Source organism: Lolium rigidum, chromosome 3 (genome assembly GCF_022539505.1).
Source record: "Lolium rigidum isolate FL_2022 chromosome 3, APGP_CSIRO_Lrig_0.1, whole genome shotgun sequence".
Taxonomy (NCBI): domain Eukaryota; kingdom Viridiplantae; phylum Streptophyta; class Magnoliopsida; order Poales; family Poaceae; genus Lolium; species Lolium rigidum.
In genome coordinates, this window is record NC_061510.1 from 107,889,713 (window position 1) to 107,909,418 (window position 19,706).

General features: G+C 45.2%; 3 protein-coding genes across 3 annotated transcripts; 2 read left to right on the forward strand and 1 right to left on the reverse strand.

The window, feature by feature from the left end:
- The first annotated feature begins 3,200 nt into the window (after positions 1–3,200).
- LOC124697954 lies at positions 3,201–3,957 on the forward strand. Its single transcript, XM_047230482.1, has 2 exons — positions 3,201–3,334; positions 3,565–3,957. Exons 1-2 carry the CDS (start codon positions 3,293–3,295, stop codon positions 3,766–3,768), a joined length of 246 nt encoding a protein of 81 aa, XP_047086438.1. The 5' UTR covers positions 3,201–3,292; the 3' UTR covers positions 3,769–3,957.
- A 4,736-nt stretch (positions 3,958–8,693) lies between these two features.
- Positions 8,694–11,245, reverse strand: LOC124697955 (G-type lectin S-receptor-like serine/threonine-protein kinase SD2-5). The gene has a single exon (XM_047230483.1). It carries the CDS (start codon positions 11,226–11,228, stop codon positions 8,814–8,816), a length of 2,415 nt encoding a protein of 804 aa, XP_047086439.1. The 5' UTR covers positions 11,229–11,245; the 3' UTR covers positions 8,694–8,813.
- Positions 11,246–14,799: 3,554 nt separating this feature from the next.
- On the forward strand, positions 14,800–19,209 carry LOC124697957. Its single transcript, XM_047230485.1, has 10 exons — positions 14,800–14,968; positions 15,061–15,156; positions 16,954–17,038; positions 17,551–17,672; positions 17,789–17,813; positions 17,888–17,971; positions 18,086–18,115; positions 18,206–18,311; positions 18,419–18,483; positions 18,957–19,209. The coding sequence occupies exons 1-9, from the start codon at positions 14,870–14,872 to the stop codon at positions 18,480–18,482; spliced, it is 711 nt and encodes a 236-aa protein (XP_047086441.1). The 5' UTR covers positions 14,800–14,869; the 3' UTR covers position 18,483; positions 18,957–19,209.
- The last annotated feature ends 497 nt before the right edge of the window (positions 19,210–19,706 follow it).

Consider the following 19,706-nt stretch of genomic DNA (forward strand, 5'->3'; position numbering starts at 1 on the left):
CATGCATATATTATCTCAGCACCAGCTTAGTACCCAAAGTATGACACAAATAGATTTCCTTATTTCCTCTTGGGTTTGACAATCTTGTTGATGTGTCACCAGAAAATTGAATAAATTCAGAAACATGTAGCATCCTTCTTTTACAGGCTGAGACATCAAGTATTATCTTATATGTGGCCTGAAAAAGAAGAGCCTTATATGCCACTTCGGAGAACGTGTTGAACTTCCCTTGGGAAATATTAGCGTCCAGAGATTTACCGATGCAAAATAAAGAACTGATAGAAATTAGATGCAATAACGAATTTTTGAAAAATGTGTGACAAAATAGATAGAAACAAATCACAAAATGTTATGGCTTAACTTGTTTGAGATAACCTGAATCTGAGCAAAGAATATGGAGAATTCCATTTGCAACCTTGAAGTGAAAAGCCTGAATGAAGGTAGTACTCCCAACGTAACCTCGGCTTGCAAGTTCGTAACAGACAATACCACATAAATACATCAGTATAACCTGTGTAGACATAAAACATCAATGTCAATAAGATGCAAAGCAAAATAAATCTAGCCCAAATTCCAAATAGCACTAAAACTTGCCAATAAATTCGGGGCCGTGAGTAGCATGAGCGAGGTGAATCTATCCGATCCTGGGTGGAAAGCATCATGTACGATCTGCTCAAAGTGGTAGAAGCTCACATGTGTACGGGAGATATGGATGAGTGTTGGCCACCAAAATTCACCTATGTACGGGGTATACTGCACGGATGAGTCTTGGCTCCCTTGGTGTCACCATTCTTCTCCTCGCCGCATGAGGACTCCATAGCGGCCGCCGACCTTGTAGCGGTGATAGTGGATCATGATGATTTCAGCTATGTACGGGGTGTCATTGTGGATTGGGAGAGGAGAGGAATCGATGCGGACAATCGAGGCACATAATAGAATTTATAGGGGGGGAGGGCGATCCTGCGCAAACCTCTCATATACTCGCATCAATTTCCGGTTCGGATGTTTCTCGCGGGGGAGAGGAAGAGGTGTCGTGGACTGATTGAGAGGAGGTGGTAGTCGGTGGAGAGGAGAAACAATTTTGGGTTGGCTGCTGCTGTTACTTATGAGCCATCGTAATGGGCAGTATGATTGTAGGGCTAGTCGGTATTAATTTCATGAACCAATGACTGGACGGAAAATTCTCAAAGAAAAGGAACAAAAGAAAAGCAAAAGTTCTTAGAGAAATTGTTTAGTGGTGGGCCTGATGAGGTGGCATGGCTGCATGTCAAGAGAAATATGTTAGTGGGGATGAACTTCTTAGTTATATAGGATTTTTGTGCACCAATGTTCATCACTCCTACAAGCGGCTGGACCTGGATTTCACCACCAACGGCTTTCTTGACAAGATCAGTGTTGGACAATGCACTCTCTGTTAGACGAACTGAAAACTTGCAAAGAATGACAGATTTTCTGATTCGATGAAATTTCTATGTAGCTTGATTGCTGCATAAACTGACATGTTATTAGCACTCCACGCCAATGTGAGTAGCACACTTGTTCAGTATTGAACTGGAGCCTGTGGGTTTAGGTATTGCATTGGTAAGTTAAGTCTTCAGTGTTTTATATGTGCTAACTTTTGGTTGGAGCAGCACGTTTAATTTTTGAGCTGCTGATTTGTAGTAAGATCTAAGTAGATCGGTGCTTTTGTTTATTTATTATCTTTTTCATCTTGTGTATTCAACCTTTTACAGTCATATATGTGAATCCGAGAATTTCTCGTAGATTGTGATAGGTAGATTTGGAAATAAATTTAAATAGAGTATAAAACAATTAAATAAAGCTAATTTAAAAAAATTATGGGAGCAGCTCAAACAAAAACATAACAAAAAATAATGATTAGGATAAAAGGGAAAACTGATGCTAGGATTATGTGAGTTGATTTTTTAAAAAAATTTAGGTCATAAATGATTTTCGTCTAAAAATTAGTATTTTCCATATGCAACGCATTAGTGTGTTCAAAGCAAATATTTTTGTATCGTTCCCGTTGCAACGCACGGACATTTGTACTAGTCACTCCTATAAGCGTCTGTATAGGCTGTATGAGTGTCGGACGACAGCCGGTATTTCGTCTGTTTCCGCACGCGAGCAGGACTGCGAGATTGCGACAGCACCAGCAGCCGCTCTGAATTGGGACCGGTGGATTTGAACGCGAAATTTCGGGACCGGCGGATTGATCAGTGCAGCCGCGCGGGCAGGCGGCGTGCCGCCGTGCATGCGTGACAACAACGCCGTCATGTCAAGCCGGAAGGCGCCCTGCCGCCGTGCATGGGTGACAACAACGCCGCCATGTCAAGCCGGAAGGCGCTGGGCCGCCGTGCATGCGTGACAGCTGCCCCGCCATGGAAGCCCGGAGCTCCGGCCCTGGCACCACGCATGCGTCTTGTCCAGCCACCGGGTCCGGCTGGCCCCGTGGTCCTGGCCCCGTCCGCGTGTTGCACACCGGCGAAGGAAAGGGCAGGAGGCACCGTCTGCTCTCGCCTGAATTGAAGCTCGCAATTGACAGGACTCGTGTGTAAGCCTTTGGCGCCCGCTCCTCTCCTCTCCTCGTCGTCGTCGTCGTAAAGCATACCATCACATTGAATTGATCGCGCACCAAACCCTGCCGGCTCAAACAGCCAAACGAGTATTACATTGTCAGCTTCGATGCACCTGAGAATGATCAAAGAAGGCAACAAGACCCACGGGGCACGGGCAGGGAGGAAGCGTGGCCGTGCGCGCCAGCGAGGGGAGAAGAATAGAAAAGTGGTGAAATCCCTAGGTTTGCCGTCGCGACGTGGGCGGCTGGGGCCAGGTGGCACGTGAAGGCATGAGGTGCGTGTCCACCTGGACGCTTCCTATATTGGGAATTTGGGATAGAGATTAGATATTTGCCACCTGCATCATCTCCAGGACGGACGGACATCTCCATCGGCGAATCGCCTCTCCTCCAATCGCCTGCCCGCGCCCACGTGAACGCCCGCGCCCGCCTCGGCGCCGCACGCATCCGCGCACCGCGTCCATGCGCCCACCCTCCGCAAGCGACGGCGCCATGCCGCATGGGACTTGAGAGCGGTCCATGGGCCGGTCGCAGGGAGGGCGAGGAAGGTGGCGGTGTCCTCATCCATGGTGCATGTATAAATAGGATCCTCCCCCGTCGACTCTGCACGCCTTATCATCACACAAACCCATACACACAGTCAGCTCGCCATTACGGTCCAAGCCTCCAAGAGGAAGAAGAGCTCAAATTAAGCCGTGAGCTGTTTATATATCCATGGCGCTCGGAGACGACTCGCCGGCTTCCTACATCCGCATGGTATGTGCAGCAATCTGACCCTGATCCCCCGTCCCTCAATCTATCTAGCTCGTCTTCCCCCCTGTCTGTAAACTGCCGAGGCAGCGAAGCGACGATCACCTGCATGCGCATGAAACATCCATTTCTCTGACCCGCGTGCTGAGGCCAGCGACGCAAGAATGAATTGCCGGAATGAGTATTATTTCATCAAGGATGTTTAGTTTAATTTGTGTGTATGCTGTCCTGTGCAGGTGCACCACCTGATCGAGAAGTGCATGACGTTCGGTATGAACATGGAGGAGTGCATGGAGGCGCTCTCCAAGCGCGCCGACGTGCAGCCCGTCGTCACGTCTACGGTGTGGAAGGAGCTGGAGAAGGAGAACAGGGACTTCTTCGACAGGTACAAGCAGCTGAGAGCGGAGAGGGACGGCCGAAGCAGCAGCAGCAGCTCCTAGTTAGTTAGCTCTACAGGAGATGCGCGCTGCTCTTCTGCTTAATTAGATGTTAGAGTCTGCACTTGGAAGAAATAATAGTTAAGGGATGGAGAGGTCAGCAGCAGCCTATCTGATTCTGATCTATGTATGGTGGTGGTGCATGTACAGGGTCGGGAAAAAGGCCATCTTCTACCATGGCGTTATTCTTCAGATTGATATATATGTACAAATCATGAATCCTAGTCTCTCAATCGGGGTTCAGATTCCTCGAAGAGACCAACTACTACGCCACTGTGCGCCTAAATCGTGCAAGCAACAGATTATGACCACAACAAATGCTCTGCTCGTGTAACTGAGTTCCCATTTTTTCCCCTTGGAAACCAACTTTTAAAAAACCCACTATAGAGCACAAACCAGAAACGCAGGGTGGCATGATCACGGTAATATTGCAGGAAATGCTCGACGAGAAGTACATGCGTACTGTACACCAACGTGCTCCGTGACGAGATGGGACGTCTTGTCTTGGGCTGGTGGGAGCCGGCATGGAACGACCCAAACAAGGAAAGTTTGTAGGCGTGTGCAGTGCCGTGGAATCGGTGATGGGATTCTGCACGGGACAAGGACCCCTCACTCCTTGACATGACTTGGATGCTCACAGGTAGAGGCAGCAGCTTCGCGACGCGCGGGGACACGTCGGGGAAAAGCAGCTGTCGTCGTCGCGGGTGCTGCAGGCTCGGAAAGACGGTAGGGATTACTACCGCGATAGGCAGCCTTGTTTCGTCCCTCGTCCGACCGTCCCTGGAGGCCCGAGCAGCGGTCTCGCCTGGCTCCCTTCATATTGGGGCGCTATTGGGGTGCTTTTGGTGTGGGTCGCTTCACCTCCACCAGGTTATCGGAAGAAAATCAGGCAAAAACTTACGATAATATAATAGGGTTTTAAACCCACACAGACCGCACACCTACTCACATCCAAACCTAACAAAGATCCACAACCGCTGTAGCCAACACAACGAATCATAGGGCGAAACGAACGAACTCCAAACACGAAACTCCAACACCACACCAGCAAAGACATGCCATGACATCAAGGGGCACCTATCAACACCACACCAGCAAAGACATGCCATGACATCAAGGGGCACCTATCAATTAACCGGGGATTCAGGGTAGATAACAGCCAAAGAGCGAGGAAATCACAAACCTTCCTCACAAACCTCTCTGGCGATGGCTCCTCCGGGCACCGTTGGCTCAAGAGAGGGATAGAGAGAGAGAGAGAGAGAGAGAGAGAGAGAGAGAGAGAACATCGTCAACAACAATACTCTTCTCGAAGCTAAGTGCCTGACTCGACGGATAAGCCACAACCAAGATCTCGTGCACATTGGACCTCACTACCTCGACGAAAGGAGGCATAACCACACCATCACTGAACTCGAAGAGCTCAGACGCCACAGATGAACCCCGACACAAGTCATGTAGCTTTGGTGTGATCTGCAGAACCGGAGCCAGGATCTCGTCAATGCGCTCACTCTTAGAGACAACCGAAACAACAGGCTGCGATGACTGACAGGGCCGCGAGGAGCAGAATTTGGCTAGATTAGTTGCCCGGAAGACCACCACGTTGTGATCAGTATGGTTTTTAGAGCATGCTTGGGGCCCGGGAGGAATACCTAAATATGGTTGTTTCTCTAGGGCTACCCTCATCTCACGCTCCACCAATGCAAAAAGGCATATTTTCGTGCACGAGTGTGCCAAAGGTTGGAGATGCCGAGAGCAGATGCGCGTTGGACGAATACAAAAATGGGGGCGGGAAGGATTATCACTCTCCCGCCAAATACCCTCCCATATTTCTGCCGTCCACTCTCACCGCCCGATTTCAAACCCTCCATTTCCCCCTATTTTCAAGCTCCATCTTTGGTCCCAAAGCAGGTAAGCAGCGCACCAAACTCTGGTCGTCGAAGGCGGCGGTGACGATAGCAAGGATCAAACAAAGTCGATACATGAATCAACTAACAAAAAACCATAAGCAAGAAAATCTATCCATCCTTCAAGCTGAACATACGAGAGAAGGAAGAACGGTTGCATTAAGTAGCCATAATTTCAAGCTGATCCTGCGAGAGAAGAAAGGATCAAAGATGTATCCAATGAAAAGCCATATGAATAATTCACAAGAAATTGAACATACCCGCTTTGTTAAAAACAATATTATTCCTACACCTCCATATAGACCAACATAAGGCTAACACTCCTATGCAAATCCTAGCCTTGGTCTTTTGTCAATCCTATTTAGCCAATTGCCGAACATGTTCGTAATATCAGTAGATGGAGGAATATTGTAAGTCATACACAATATGACATACAATACAAGCAAACGGGAAAGAAAGAAATAAATGCTCAATGGTCTCATCAGAATCAGAGAAGCAACATTTCTTACATCCATGCCAATATATTTTTGATAAATCTTCTCTTGTTCACAAAACCTTTCGATTTAGAAACCACATAAAATATATCTCTAATAGTACATTCAATTTCCATAAGTATTTGTAGAGAAATCTAGCGCGAGCACTCATAAGGTTCTCATAGATAGATTTCAACGAAAAAACCCTGGAGGGTGTTAGCTTCCAAACAAAAATATCGGGCTTATTAGATAGTTGAATCGTCATTAAACATTGATATAGGTGCAACCACACTAACCATTTATTTATAGTCAAAGTTCTTCTAAAACCAATGTTTATAGGAGATTGAGACAATACAACATGAACGGAAACATCTTTCCGTTGAACTATCTTCAATAACAACGGATATTGGTGAGCAAGCGACATCTCTCTTAGCCGAATATCTTACCAAAACCTAGTAATCCTAACATCCCTATTTTGAAAGAGGCCTAGCTTAAGAACTCATCTATAACTCCGGTTAGACCTTTTCATAGTGAAGAATCAGTTGGTTTAGTTACACTTGCAAATATCCTAGGTGTGCTTATGTATGAAGAGACATGCAAGACCCTAGGAAGGCACTCAGAGCCAAGAAAAGGAAAAAGAGGGAATAAGAAGCAACTTTAGACCATCGGACTTTACGATGATGGAGGGACGAGGACGAGGACGACGATGCATCTTTAGCTCATGTTAGCGTTTGCAGTCGTCGCTAGGGTCTAAATACCTACTTTGTACTAAATCAGCGAGACTTAATATGGATCGCAGACACTATTTTCAATTCTTATTACTTTTATGTTCTTTGTACTATGCTCTGGATGATCTTTTTTCAAAGATCGCTATTTTTTCGAGAAAAATGAATGAGTTGCAAACTTGATATTTGTTCAGTTAGTTTCATTTAGCAGAATCGATTGCAAATACTATATTTTTTTAATTTTGATAAAGTTAGTACCATTCTGTTTGGCCGATTCCATCAGTGCAACATTCATAAATGTTATCCGGCGTGCGTTCGCAATTTCCTGGTGAATGGAAAGGTTCTGTTGACAATCTTGGTGTAGTACCAACATAGCAGCTTGTTGCCTTGGCTGTTGACTGGGTTCGACCTCTGAAGAATGGCGTATTGGCGTTCAACTTGTTGAGTTCTATCAGATTGTTGTATAGGTCTGAAGAACTTGGAGTTTCAAGTCCGGCTGCTGGATCATAATAGAGAAGCGGCTGCGGGAAAGCATAATATAAGCATTGCAGAAATGCTGATTCCAAGTTTCCAACCATATGATGCAAGCGGCTGCTTGTCTCCAGCTCTCATTGGGCAGGCGAGGTAAGCGACGAAATCCTCCAAGCGGCCGGCGGAGGAACAGGGGTCCAGGTCGAGGCTCCACATCTCTGTTCTCTGAACGGCTGAACCCAATGTGGACGCCGGAGCGACGGGGTGGTGGAACGGCAGCGCGGCTGGAGCAGAGAGGACGCTGGTTCAGTTCAGTTTCTACAGGGGAAGGAGAAGCAATCGAGGCGCTCTGCCCATTTTTGTCGCAGCCCTCGTCCCCCCTTCGACGGGTCCTTCCCGCTCTCGCGCCACCGCCACCCGTACCCAATAGTCTCTGATTGCCCACCTCTCGCCGCTACTCCGACATGGTTTCCTCGTGGTTCGACCTCCTATCGCAGCGGTTCTACACGGGCGCGCCCCTCCGGCGGCTAGCAGCGTGCAGCTCTAGCCGCCTCCAGGACACAGATCTACTCCACGGAGCCTTTGCTTCTCCAGGTTCTGCCTCCCCGAAAGCCACCTCTGCATCAGCGGTACTCTCTGGAGCTCGGTTCAGTATTTCGCATTCTTAATTAGAGTTCTGTTTTACATCCCAATTTCGAAAGACATCCAAACAGGACACTTTTTGGGATTGTAAAGGGTTGGAACTCAGATTCAGAATCTACAAAGTTGTATATTTGAACTCACAGTGAAGGCATCAGATTCAACGGATGGGAGCCAGACAGGGTGGTATTCTCACTACCTTGGAAAACAATTGCGAGTTGCAGCTTACAGAGGGCATCAAGAAAATACAGCACATGGAACTGGTGGCTTTTCAACCTCAAAGGTATGAAATATTTTACTCCATCAATCAAACGTACGTACCTGCAACTCCTGTAAATCAACTTTCCAATAATAGTTTAGTTCCTGGGCAGTGTTGACCTGCTCTCCTGTAAATCTATCCTAATGTTCTATTTCCACCACTAAATGGAAGTTAAACACTAAAGCTTCAACTAGATACGCCTTAACTGAATATTAACACATTGCGAGCTGCAACTTACAGACGGCATCAACAAAACCATCGCTTAGCATCTTCTAGCATACACCACATGGGAATTCTGGCATTTCTGCTTTATTAAGGCAGGAAATACTAATCCACCGACAATCCGAAATAATATTTGCTGGAAATTATTCTCTTGATGACATGCCGAACACACTAAGCAGAAAATGCACAAATAGGAGAGGATACAGAAGTTATTATTCAGATTGATGGAGAATCAGACATATATATTTGCTGGGTATTATTCTTTGGTGCCATTCCAAACACACTCCCAATGCACAAATATGATAGGATACAAAAGCAAAAATGTACATGGTAAATTTCTTATGCACATTAGCCTTCACCTCGGGCCAGACAAGATGGATGCATGAGACGGATCTGAGTTTGTGGATGGGCTCTCTTGAACAAACATGATTGAATTTGCATCAAAAGTTTCTATGTGTGTTGCACCTTCCAATACCTTGATCACTGTTGACATGGAGGGCCTTCGAGTGCAATCATTTTGTAGGCACCACACTGCAAGCTTCATCATTTGAATTACTTCCTCATGGCGTGAGACCATATCTTCGCTATGCTTGTCGATCAGATCAATCAACTGATTGGTTTGCTCTTTTTCTCGTAACATATTTATGAGATGAACATCCTCCTCGGGCTGCGAGCTGTCAATGTTTTTTCTTCCACTTATCATTTCCATTATAACAACTCCAAAGCTGTAGACATCCACTTTTTCAGTGATCGCAGACGTCAACCATTCAGGTGCCAGATATCCAGGTGTTCCTCTCATCATAGTCACTACCTTGCTTTGATCCCTATTTATTAACTTACATAGTCCAAAATCTGCCACTTTGGCATTAAAGGTATTGTCCAAGAGAATATTTTGTGGCTTGATGTCCAAATGAACAATTTTTCGCTTGCACTCCTCGTGAAGATAGCATAGGCCCTTAGCAATATCCATAATGATCCTACATCGGGTGCACCAATCGAGGGGGGCATTGTTATGGCGATAATAGATCCACCTATCAAGCGACCCTCCTGACATATATTCATATACAAGAAGCCTCTCGGACTTCTCTACACAAAAGCCAATCAGCCCAACAAGATTGATGTGTTCAATGCTGCCAATGGTCTGGACTTCTGCCAAGAATTCTTTCTTTCCTTGTCTAGCACCTTCCAGACGCTTCACTGCAACTCTGTTTTCACCTAATCTCCCTTTAAAAACCGACCCAAACCCACCTTCTCCGAGCTTCCTACTGAACCCTTCAGTGCATTCGGTCAACTTCTGGAAAGAATACCTCGTCGGCATTCTAGCCAATTGATCAAAATCAAATTCTTCATCTTTGTCTTCATACTTTATCCTCCTTTGTAGAAAAAGAGTGACAACAATGACAATCAATACAAGGGTAGTAATAGTTCCAAGTGTAGCACCTAACATCAACTTCTTTTTGTTTTCATTAGAGGGGCTAAGTTGCACCTTGAGGTAAATCGAGGAGTAGTAGCCACTAGTTCCAGGTGGTATTGCCTTCAAAGATAAGACCTCGGTCAGCCACACACATTCTCCATGGGAAACGCTCTGTCCATATCTGAACAAAACAGCCATACAGTAGCAGCTGTTCAAGCAGGCTTGCTTGCATTCATCGACGTCTGTTGCATTCACAACCTGGTGGTTGTAATCAAAGTAGGAAAGGCTGGGAATGGTCAACAGCTGATGATGTTGTATTTCTTGACAAGAGATTGGAGTTAACGGTGTGCAGCCAAGATTTGGTTTCCTTTCGTCCACCGGTTTGAAGTAGCTTGAACTTGAATTATCCTCAAGCGGACATGTGCACTGCCCCGCGGTGCATACACCGTACTCTCCACAAACTGTCGGGTAATCACAGTCACCAAGTTGCATTACATCATACGCCACAAACCAACGGGCAGCTGACAAAGCATACTCATACAGCCTTAGATGTCCATCTGTCTCTAATCTCATGTACTGACTGGAGTTAGACTCTGGCAGTGGGATAGAGTCATCCCTCCCAGAGATTGTGAGTTCTCCATTCATCAATGTGACCCTTGTTGGAGCATTTCCTGTCTTTTTTTGGCTCGTAGCATATGAAAAGTAGAGTTGTGATTCAACAGACGCATATAATCCATCCGGGCGTACAGTGATATAGAATTGATTCCCAGTATTTGTTGCAGAAGTAGTTGCTATGAGATTCATACCTTCAACAAGTGACTGCCCGGGGACCATTGTGTCAGTAGGATGATAAAATGATTGCCACACAGTTGCATTCCTGTGATCAAACAACACCAGATTGCCGATCTCGGTGATCTTCATGCCATGTACAGATTGTCCGGAGCTGTTGCTTGACCAGACGTGGCTACCATCGACATCACGGAGGACTAAGTTTCCATCTGTGGTAAGCTCAAGGGTGGCATTCTCTCTAACAGGGCGATCCCGGTTGGCAGACCAAACCGCTGGTGGCTGAGTGTCGACCACACCGACTTCGCCATCGCCAGTACCAACAATGGATACCGCAAAGAGGAAATCGTCGTTGCACGTGGACAGGGAGGAGGAGGGGGAGACACAAAAGAACCCTGCGGCAAAGGAAGTTTGTGACTGTACTGAACTGCTGACGATGTAGCGCATGTAGACGGGGCCGTCGAAGAAAATGTCATTGTTGATCCAAACCGTCGAGGTTTTGTTCTGCGCCGCCAAGAGCAGCTGTGCTACTGCCGCAAGCACAAGGAAGAAGAGAAGGGCAGGGCCCATGGTACTTGCTTCAACGGAACCTGCAATTAAACAAGAAGAATCAGTTAGCACGAGGAGAAAGGCAGCAAGAAACTGGAGACGAGATTGCAGAGAAGAAACAAGCTGACATGGTCATCGCACCTGACCGGCGACGGGGCAGACGTGATCGCCGGAGATTTGGCAGACTTGGAGTGTCTCTGGATTTTTGGAGGTGGGCTGGTGGTCTGACTCGTCAAGGCGCCGTTGACTGGCTGGCTATGCGATTGTACCGGTCCAACGCGGGGCCACGCAGTCTACGTCTACAGGTCTCCGTGGGCTGGGCGTGTGGTCTACTGATCTTCCCTGGTAGGCAGGGGAGCATGATGTGCTGCATTCAACAAAAATATTTAGCAAGTATGACGGTGACGTTAACTCCATGCTTGACAAGTCTCAACCTTTGTTTAGCATAGTAAAAAAGCAAGTCTGTTGGATGCAGCTTGCTAAATGCTCACAGCTTCAGATGTCTCAGCCGTGGGCATCTCTGAACTCATTCCTCCTGCAATAGCTAACTCTGGACCAATCCGATTTCTCATTTCTCCATGGACTTGCAAGGCCTAATTCTATGCTTGATTTCGGAGTGGGTAACATTCATTCCATTTATGTTTGATTGAAGCTTTAAGATTTTTTTCCTATGTCGCTTGTTTGATCCATATGTTTAAATCCTGTAGAAACTGTCAGATCTCTTTGGAAAGACTTTTTCCTATGATGGAATAGGAAAACCCCAAAACTATAAAGCTTGAGTATGCATGGTATTGTAATTTTGAGTTTTCATATTCCCGTGTCTTTAAAATCTTGCAAAGCAGAGAGACCTTCGATATTTGCTTGGCTATGTGGTATTGTGATGGATAACCATTTTTTTTGTTATACTAGCACAAAGCCCGTGCGTTGCTACGGCGTCATATTAAATCAAAGGTTATGTATTTTCATATGTTTATATCCGTGTGTTGATACCTCTCGACTCGCGCGCAAGGCCGTCCTTCCTCTCTCTCGCGATATTCTTCCTCCCGCCGCCACCTCATCGCTCCATGGCGCTAGCTTGAGCTTCGCGATACCGGCCAGTTCCTCCTGATGTGCCGCAGGTCGCGTGATTCCTCTCTTCCTCGGCTCCATCGTCCCGACCATCGCTCGCCACGCCGCCACCATCTCCTCTACTATCGGCCTTTTCATGCTTTGTTGCCAATATTATCCCCTGCTTTTTATTTGTATTTAAAAAATCCATCCTTTTTTTCTTTTGTTTTTAACAAATAGAAAATGTTTTGTCAAACCAAATGGCCTTCAATGGGACAAATCCGAGAGTTAAAAACCTATACGCCGCGCCGCGCACCGCCGCGAGCGCTTGGGTTGGGCCCAGTTAGCCCTTTGTTTTCTTCGCATACGGGTTTTTTCTCTGGTGTGGTCCGATTTTGTAAAGTTTGGCCGGGTTTTTGTTTCATTCGTTTCTTCCGGTTTTTTCGTTTTTGATTTTGTTTAAAATGTTGAGCTTTTTTAAAAGTATAGTTTTCTGGAAAATTCAATTTTTAATTTTTTTTAGATTTTCAAAATGTCCATACTAAACACTATTTAGATTTGAAAAATGTTGTGAAAACGTTCAAATTTGTTTGGATTTTGAATATTGTTCAAATTTTAATTTTTTCGAATTTCAATTTCTTTGGAAATTGAATTTAACGGATTTTTATTTTTGTTTAGTTTTTAAATTTGTTACAATTTTTTATTTTGAAATCAGTTAAAAAATAGAGAACTGATAAATAAGCCGGCGCCAAGAAACAATAAATGATAAGGAAGGAACACCGTGTACTCAAGCGGCCACCACCTCCTTCGGCCCAAATCAGAGTGTCAGACGACCCACCATCGCAATTCGCAACCAATGTCAGTTTAACAAACACACCCCCTGCCTCCAATTATTAAACGCGATCAAGTCCCAAACGTCCGCTCCTTCCTCCAATCCTCTTCCTTGTCAACCCGAGCGCTGGCCTTCTCCTCTTCCGGCCGGCCGGCCGGTCACCACCACACCGTTGTCCTTCTCTGCATCACGCAACGCCGCGGTTCACCGGTCGAGCCTGTCTCCGCCCAGCCTAGCGCCGCCATCCCCCTTCAAGCCTTCTTGCTCGAGACCGCAGTTCATCGCTCGGGCCTCTCTCCGCCCGTGCTCCACTCTGATTTCTTATTTGTTCTTTTCCATCTCTCGCCGTCCTTTGCTTCCGCGCTCGGTTATTGCCTTAATTCGTTCTGAATCCAATCCAATTTTAGTGAGGCGGCTTGTTGATTTCAGGAAAGTTAACGTATATAAATCAGCCGATTTTGTTACGATGGAGCGAGGTGGGACTATTAAACACAAATTTTGGCATGTCAGAGCTAATGCAGCAATTGGACAGGGCATTTGGATTTGAATTGGACGGGGCGAATATGGCTTGCGGCCCATTGTTTTACGTAGGTATGGCCCTGCGGCGTGATGGACAGCAAAGGCTAGCGCAAGCGAGGGGAATCGGAAACAGAACACCCGAACCGGTACCATGGTAGTTTGCGTATTATGCGTTTTGGTGGGAGGGCAAAACGGTCCAAAAAAAAGCGTTGACGAAACTTTTTGGCAGAAACCTTAGCTCCTTTATTATTAGGTATAGATTTATGTTTGATGAATGTTTGAACTGTTCTACATGGACTACATTACATGGAGGGAGCTGTATTTCATTTCCATTTTTTGTTTGAAGAAAGAAACACTAGTGGAGGCTAAGGCTTGGGTGATAGAGTCAGATATGTGCATGTCGTGCCGATGGTCGCAAGGAAGGTGTGGTCGCAAGGAAGGTGCACTGGCAAGTAGAGGTTTAAACGGATAGAATAATTTCCGCACTGAAACCGGCACTGAATAATTTTCGCAAGTAGGGGATCTCTTGTGGAGCTGCTCTAATACCACGTCCCAAGTTATAGGTCTATATATAACTGACAACTGAATAACTCCACCGTATGGATGCAGAGGAGAAGCCGTTCGATGGTATCACTTGTGTCTGCCCTATTCAGTCGAGGGTGCATAATATTGACAGGACAATCTAACCGATTCATGATCCGTCAATCCTCACATGGAACCCCTCGGACAGTGACCACCCGGAGGGGAAATCAGTTGTCACTCCCTTCACCGCTGGCTGCAGCCTGCAGCAGTTCGGTTACTCGTCAGTTTGGAGACTTGTTTCAGAAGAGATGTCGCAGAAAGGAACCGCAAACAAGAAGAAAGGTCGGACCACGGTTGCTACCGAGTGAGTCAGTGCCGGCGACCCAGTCATACCCGAGTCGCTTCGTCCAGCTCATCACCACCAATCTCAAGGAGCTCTGGAATCTGATCTGGGATTAACCGGAGTAATTTAGCCACAATAATTGCCCGGGCCACCACACAAAACCCAGTGGTAAAATCCTCCCTCCCATTGGCCAGAGACCAGCAACCACGCCCAGCTGTACCAACCAAAACACGCTCGGCCCAAAACGCGCAAACACTCGGCGCCCGACCCGGCCGGCCCTCTCGGTGACTGTGCCCGCACGTTTCATTTCACCCAGTTCGAACCAGCAGTCGCCAGTTTCCCCGTGTGCTCCCCTGTTCTGTTCCCCTCCGGCGTCGGCCACCGCAGATCTCATCTGCCATGGTGCTCAACATCAACTGGGAGCTGCAGGGCTGCTGCCGCCACAACCAGGTCGTCTTCATCGCCGCCGTCGGCGTCTCCACCGTCGTCATCCTCGCCGTGAGTCCCCCCGCCGCTGCTTCGGGCCGCCGTCTCTGTATATATGTATGGTATTACTTACTGATTTTGTGGGGATTGCGGTTTCCCTGCAGCTGTGGCGGACGTTCCTGCTCACGCCCTTCAAGCTCATCACCGTCTTCCTCCACGAGACCAGCCACGCCCTCGCCTGCAAGCTCACATGCGGAGATGTAAGCCCCCCTCCCCACTTTTCGGTCTGCTTCTACTACTATCTCGTTGCCGATTTAGGATTTACGCACTGTATTAATTTTGTGCGGGCGGACCGACGCTTTAAGCTCGCATTGCAATCTGGGAAGCGAATCCGCTTAGGCTTCTTCAAGTGGGCACAGACTTTTCTTGATAAATTTGTACTTGCAGGTAGTTTCACCCAAAAGTTGCCAGGTAGGTAGGTAAGGCAACCAACTCACCTATCGGGATCATGGATGGATTCCGTCTAGCCTTATGCGATAGCGTCTTTCTACTGTTTGCTTTGGTCACATCATTCAAAGTAGTAGGGATATTCCCATTCTTTTTTAAAAGATGGGATTCCGTCAAACACCTAAGACAGCTACCCCTTTTTTCCTTCTCTAAAAAAGAATATATTTCTCTTAGTGGCTCAACGATAGCAGCCGTGTGAGTCGATATCTGCTTTACATTGTTGGCGCAGCATGTGAAGTATCACATGCATCTGCATCTGCAGATGCATCTACAGAGAGAACTGCATGATTAGGGGTAAAATGAGCGTCTCTGTTTATTCTATTTAAATGTCAGCACGTGCAGAATTCGGTTGTCTGATCAGTGGTCATCAGAGGTGCATCACCATTAGGATAACAAAGGATGGTCTATATTCATGTTTGTTATTGCAGAACTTGTGCAAGATATTGTTCATGTTTCTTCTTTCCTCCTTTATTCCATGTTAGACAATTCACTTGGATTTTTGTTGTTGGAGAGCGTTGATTCTATATGTGTGGACAACACCAGAGTTATGATAAAAATGATGATCATTGATGTTAGAACAGTCACAAGGCGCCTTCTGGCGCTCATTATCTAGCTCCGTCCTTCAGTTTTGAAATTTAGGTCTTCCTTCTGAAATTTAGGAATTTTAGTGTTTGCTTTGCTCACATAGTAGTACATACTATGGAAGTATGAATCCTTCCATTCTCTCTAGAAAAAACAGGACTTCATTTCTTCAAAGAACTAAGGCCGCTAACCCTTTTCTCCCCTCCTTTGAACCGCAAGACCCATTTCGCAAGTAAGGAGGGATTTTGGTGAAAGGTTGTAATTTTTCAAGAGAATGTATGCTCTCCTGGGCATTTTCTTGTGCCACATTGCTAAAATAAACTGGTCATTCAGATTACTGGCTCGTATATAGCAGGTGTTGAATCCGTCCTTCCTTGGATTGTTGTCGCAGGATGTTAAGTATCACATGCAACTGCTTTCAGCAGGCGCAGCTTGAGAGACAACTGCACTACTGCAGGATTACGTGTGAAATATGGGCACGTGGAAACTCCTGTTTAGTGTATTTTGATGTCGGCATGGGAAGAATCGTAAGTTCTGATCAGTGGTTATCGGAGTTGAATCGCCATTGGGATAGAATAAATGATGGTTTTTTTCTGGTAATTATTGCATGATTTATAACGTGCCACGTATCTGTTTGTCTTTGTTTCTTTCCTCTTTTTCCCATGCTAAACAGTTGGTTGACCTAACATTTATTTGTTGTCTGGGAGTGTTGATTCTATGTTTGGACAACCCCATAGTTAAGATACAAATGATGATTACTGATTTTATAACATTTAAAAGGCATCTTCTGAAGCCGTTATAGGCCTGTCTTTTAATTTTGAAATTCAGGTTTGCCTTTTAGAAATATCTAGTCTGTTGCTATATTTGGATTGAGATATTTTATTACTTAGCCATGCTGCCTCAAAATTTTGTCCATGAAAGGAAAATTCGCATGTTGATACTAAATTTTAATGTGATTTGCTTCGCAGGTTGAGGGTATGCAGGTCCATGCTAATGAGGGTGGCGTTACACAAACTCGTGGTGGCATTTATTGGATAATCTTGCCTGCCGGATGTAAAGCACTTTACCGTTCCCCCCCCCCCTGCCTTATACAAGTCTCAGCATGAACACAAGCAAAAAGAGAAAATTACGGGTTCCTTGGCTTAGTTTGTGGCTGCTGAACTTATTTATACTATACTGTAGGAAAATAGCGAAAAGCTGGCTAGCCAAATGATAAAATAGAAAATGCTGGTTGCAAAAGCCAAATTACTATCCACCGCATTGGCAAGCACATCCTTTGTCACTGAAACTCCTCCCTGACTGACACATTAGATCCAAGAGGCTTATTTTGTTGAACCTTCTAGAGGACATAAATGATTAAATCTCTCTTGTGGAACTTATGCGCAATTTTACTAAAAAGATCTAGGTTCTTATGACATTTGAATACTTCAATAATTTATTATAGTCAAATTCATCTTTCTTTTGAGTTCTGGACTTCCGTGTCAAGATTTGTTGGCCATGTCCCACTTGTGTTTGTTGTTACAATTTGGTATAATGTTAATGCCACTGTTTTCTTCCAATTGCAGATCTGGGTTCCTCATTTTGGGGAATGGTGTTCATACTCTCATCCACAAATATCCTTGCTACAAGAATTGCATCAGGCTGCTTCATACTTGCATTAGTTATTGTTCTTTTTGTTGCCAAAAATGTAAGTTTGCTAATTTATTGTTGCAACTTTTGATTCTTTGTTTGTATTTTGCTGATTGTTTCACTCTGTAACTGTGATAATTTTCTAAAGTATTGCCATCTTGTGTGATTATGCAGTGGTTTCTACGCTGGCTTTGCATTGGTATGCACAAATATGACACCAACTTCATTCAGAACTTTACTCTCCTGCATACTACTTACATTATAACCTTCCAGGTTTCATCATATTCATTGCTGTTGTCTGGGTTATACAAGAGTTTACAACTGTCCATGCTCTGAAGTATGTGATTCTGTTCATAGGTGAGACCTTAGACCCCCACTAATTATATTATTTTTGTTTCTTTTGCACCCTAAGTTTCTCGTACATAAAATTATTGTTGTAAATACATTCTAACGCTTTCTTATATGTCACAGGTGTTATGAATAGCTTGTTTTCAGTTTACGGTAAGGAAAAACCTCTTCCTTATAATTTTATGTTAGAATCATAGTTGTTGCGCACTGTATTTCTAAGTTAAATGTTATTAAATTATTTAGATATTTATGATGACACTATATCCCGAAGAGTTAACTCAAGTGATGCTGAGAAATTTGCTGAAATCTGCCCTTGCCCCTGCAATGGCGTTGGATGGGGTGTTATATGGTATATGCTCTGCATTTCAGCCTTTTCCTTATTTTGATGACGTTGTATGAAGTTAATACAGACTCTTAAAGCTTTTTTTTGTTAACAATTGATATTCTCTTTTTCAGGGGCTTCATCTCATTTATTTTCCTCTGCGCGTCGATATATCTTGGGCTGGTCATATTGTCTTGAGGTGACCTACTTTTCTCTGTTTCAATATTTTACTTGATGCTCATTACATGAATAGTAGCATGGCATACATGATTATAGCAGACGTTGCCTGTGCTATTAGAAAAACAAAATATTAATGTAGCGGTGCATGACTAAAACATGGTAGACATTTAGTTTACTGTGTGAACTATGGCATTACAAAATAGCTTTTTGTCTTGGGAATTAGATGGAGACATTGGTACAGAAAACATGGGGCTAAATCTTATCGCCATCTATGTTCCGCATGTAGTATTTCACTTCAATGTTGCGAACAGTTTACCCATAAGGTATCGAGAATCAACGTATATAGTTCAGTCTTTCCTGTGCATTTTCCGCCTTCACTATGAAGATTGATATGCTTCAGTCTTGAGGCAAAATATAGTCGCAGATTCTTCTTTCACACGAGATACAATCGTTCTGACTTTGATGTACATGTTGATTTTCTTCTTGGCTCAGGACTTGCGCCTCCTCTGGGCCGTAATACCATTTCGATCTTAGAACTCAAGGCGGTGCTTCTTATCCGTTTCATTGCTCGGGAGATGGGTTCGAGGATCTAAGGGGAACAGGTTGTACAAAGTTCATAGAAAGGGGAGGTGCTGCCCATAGGGTTGATTGGATAGGGGGTTATTCATGCGATTCTTCCATTAACTGCTCCTGTAGATGATGGCATTTTGCTTTACCATTCGTATTTATATATATATTAGCTGATTCTGCTCTCAGTGTTAGTATATTATTCTATCATCTCGGGGTGGTATTCATTGACCAACCAAATATATTTAACAGTACAGTCTTATATACTATTTAGTGTCCTAGTATTAGCATTCTGTCTCAGTTTTTTTGTTGTTGTCAAAACGGTTGATGAGGCTGGGATAGCTGATCATGGCACTCTCAGCTCTACTCCAATCTCTTTTGGCCGATGGAACAGGGCAGTGTGAAGTGAAGTGTCGGTTCTTTGCCCAGTCTTGGCATGGTCTGCTTTGCTCTTGGCGGTTGGCGCACTGTTGGGAAATACTCGAAAAAGACATGGCCTCACACTCATCACAGTGAAGTGAGGGTGGCTTTTGTTGCGTTTCCTCGCGGGAAAGGCACTTTGCCCCTCGTTGGGTACTTCGGTGCATCTGTGCAGCTGAATTGTCGCTGTCCAGGATCTGGGCGGAATCATTGTTTTCCCTCCACTCGACACGACGATTATCATCTGGTCGCTTG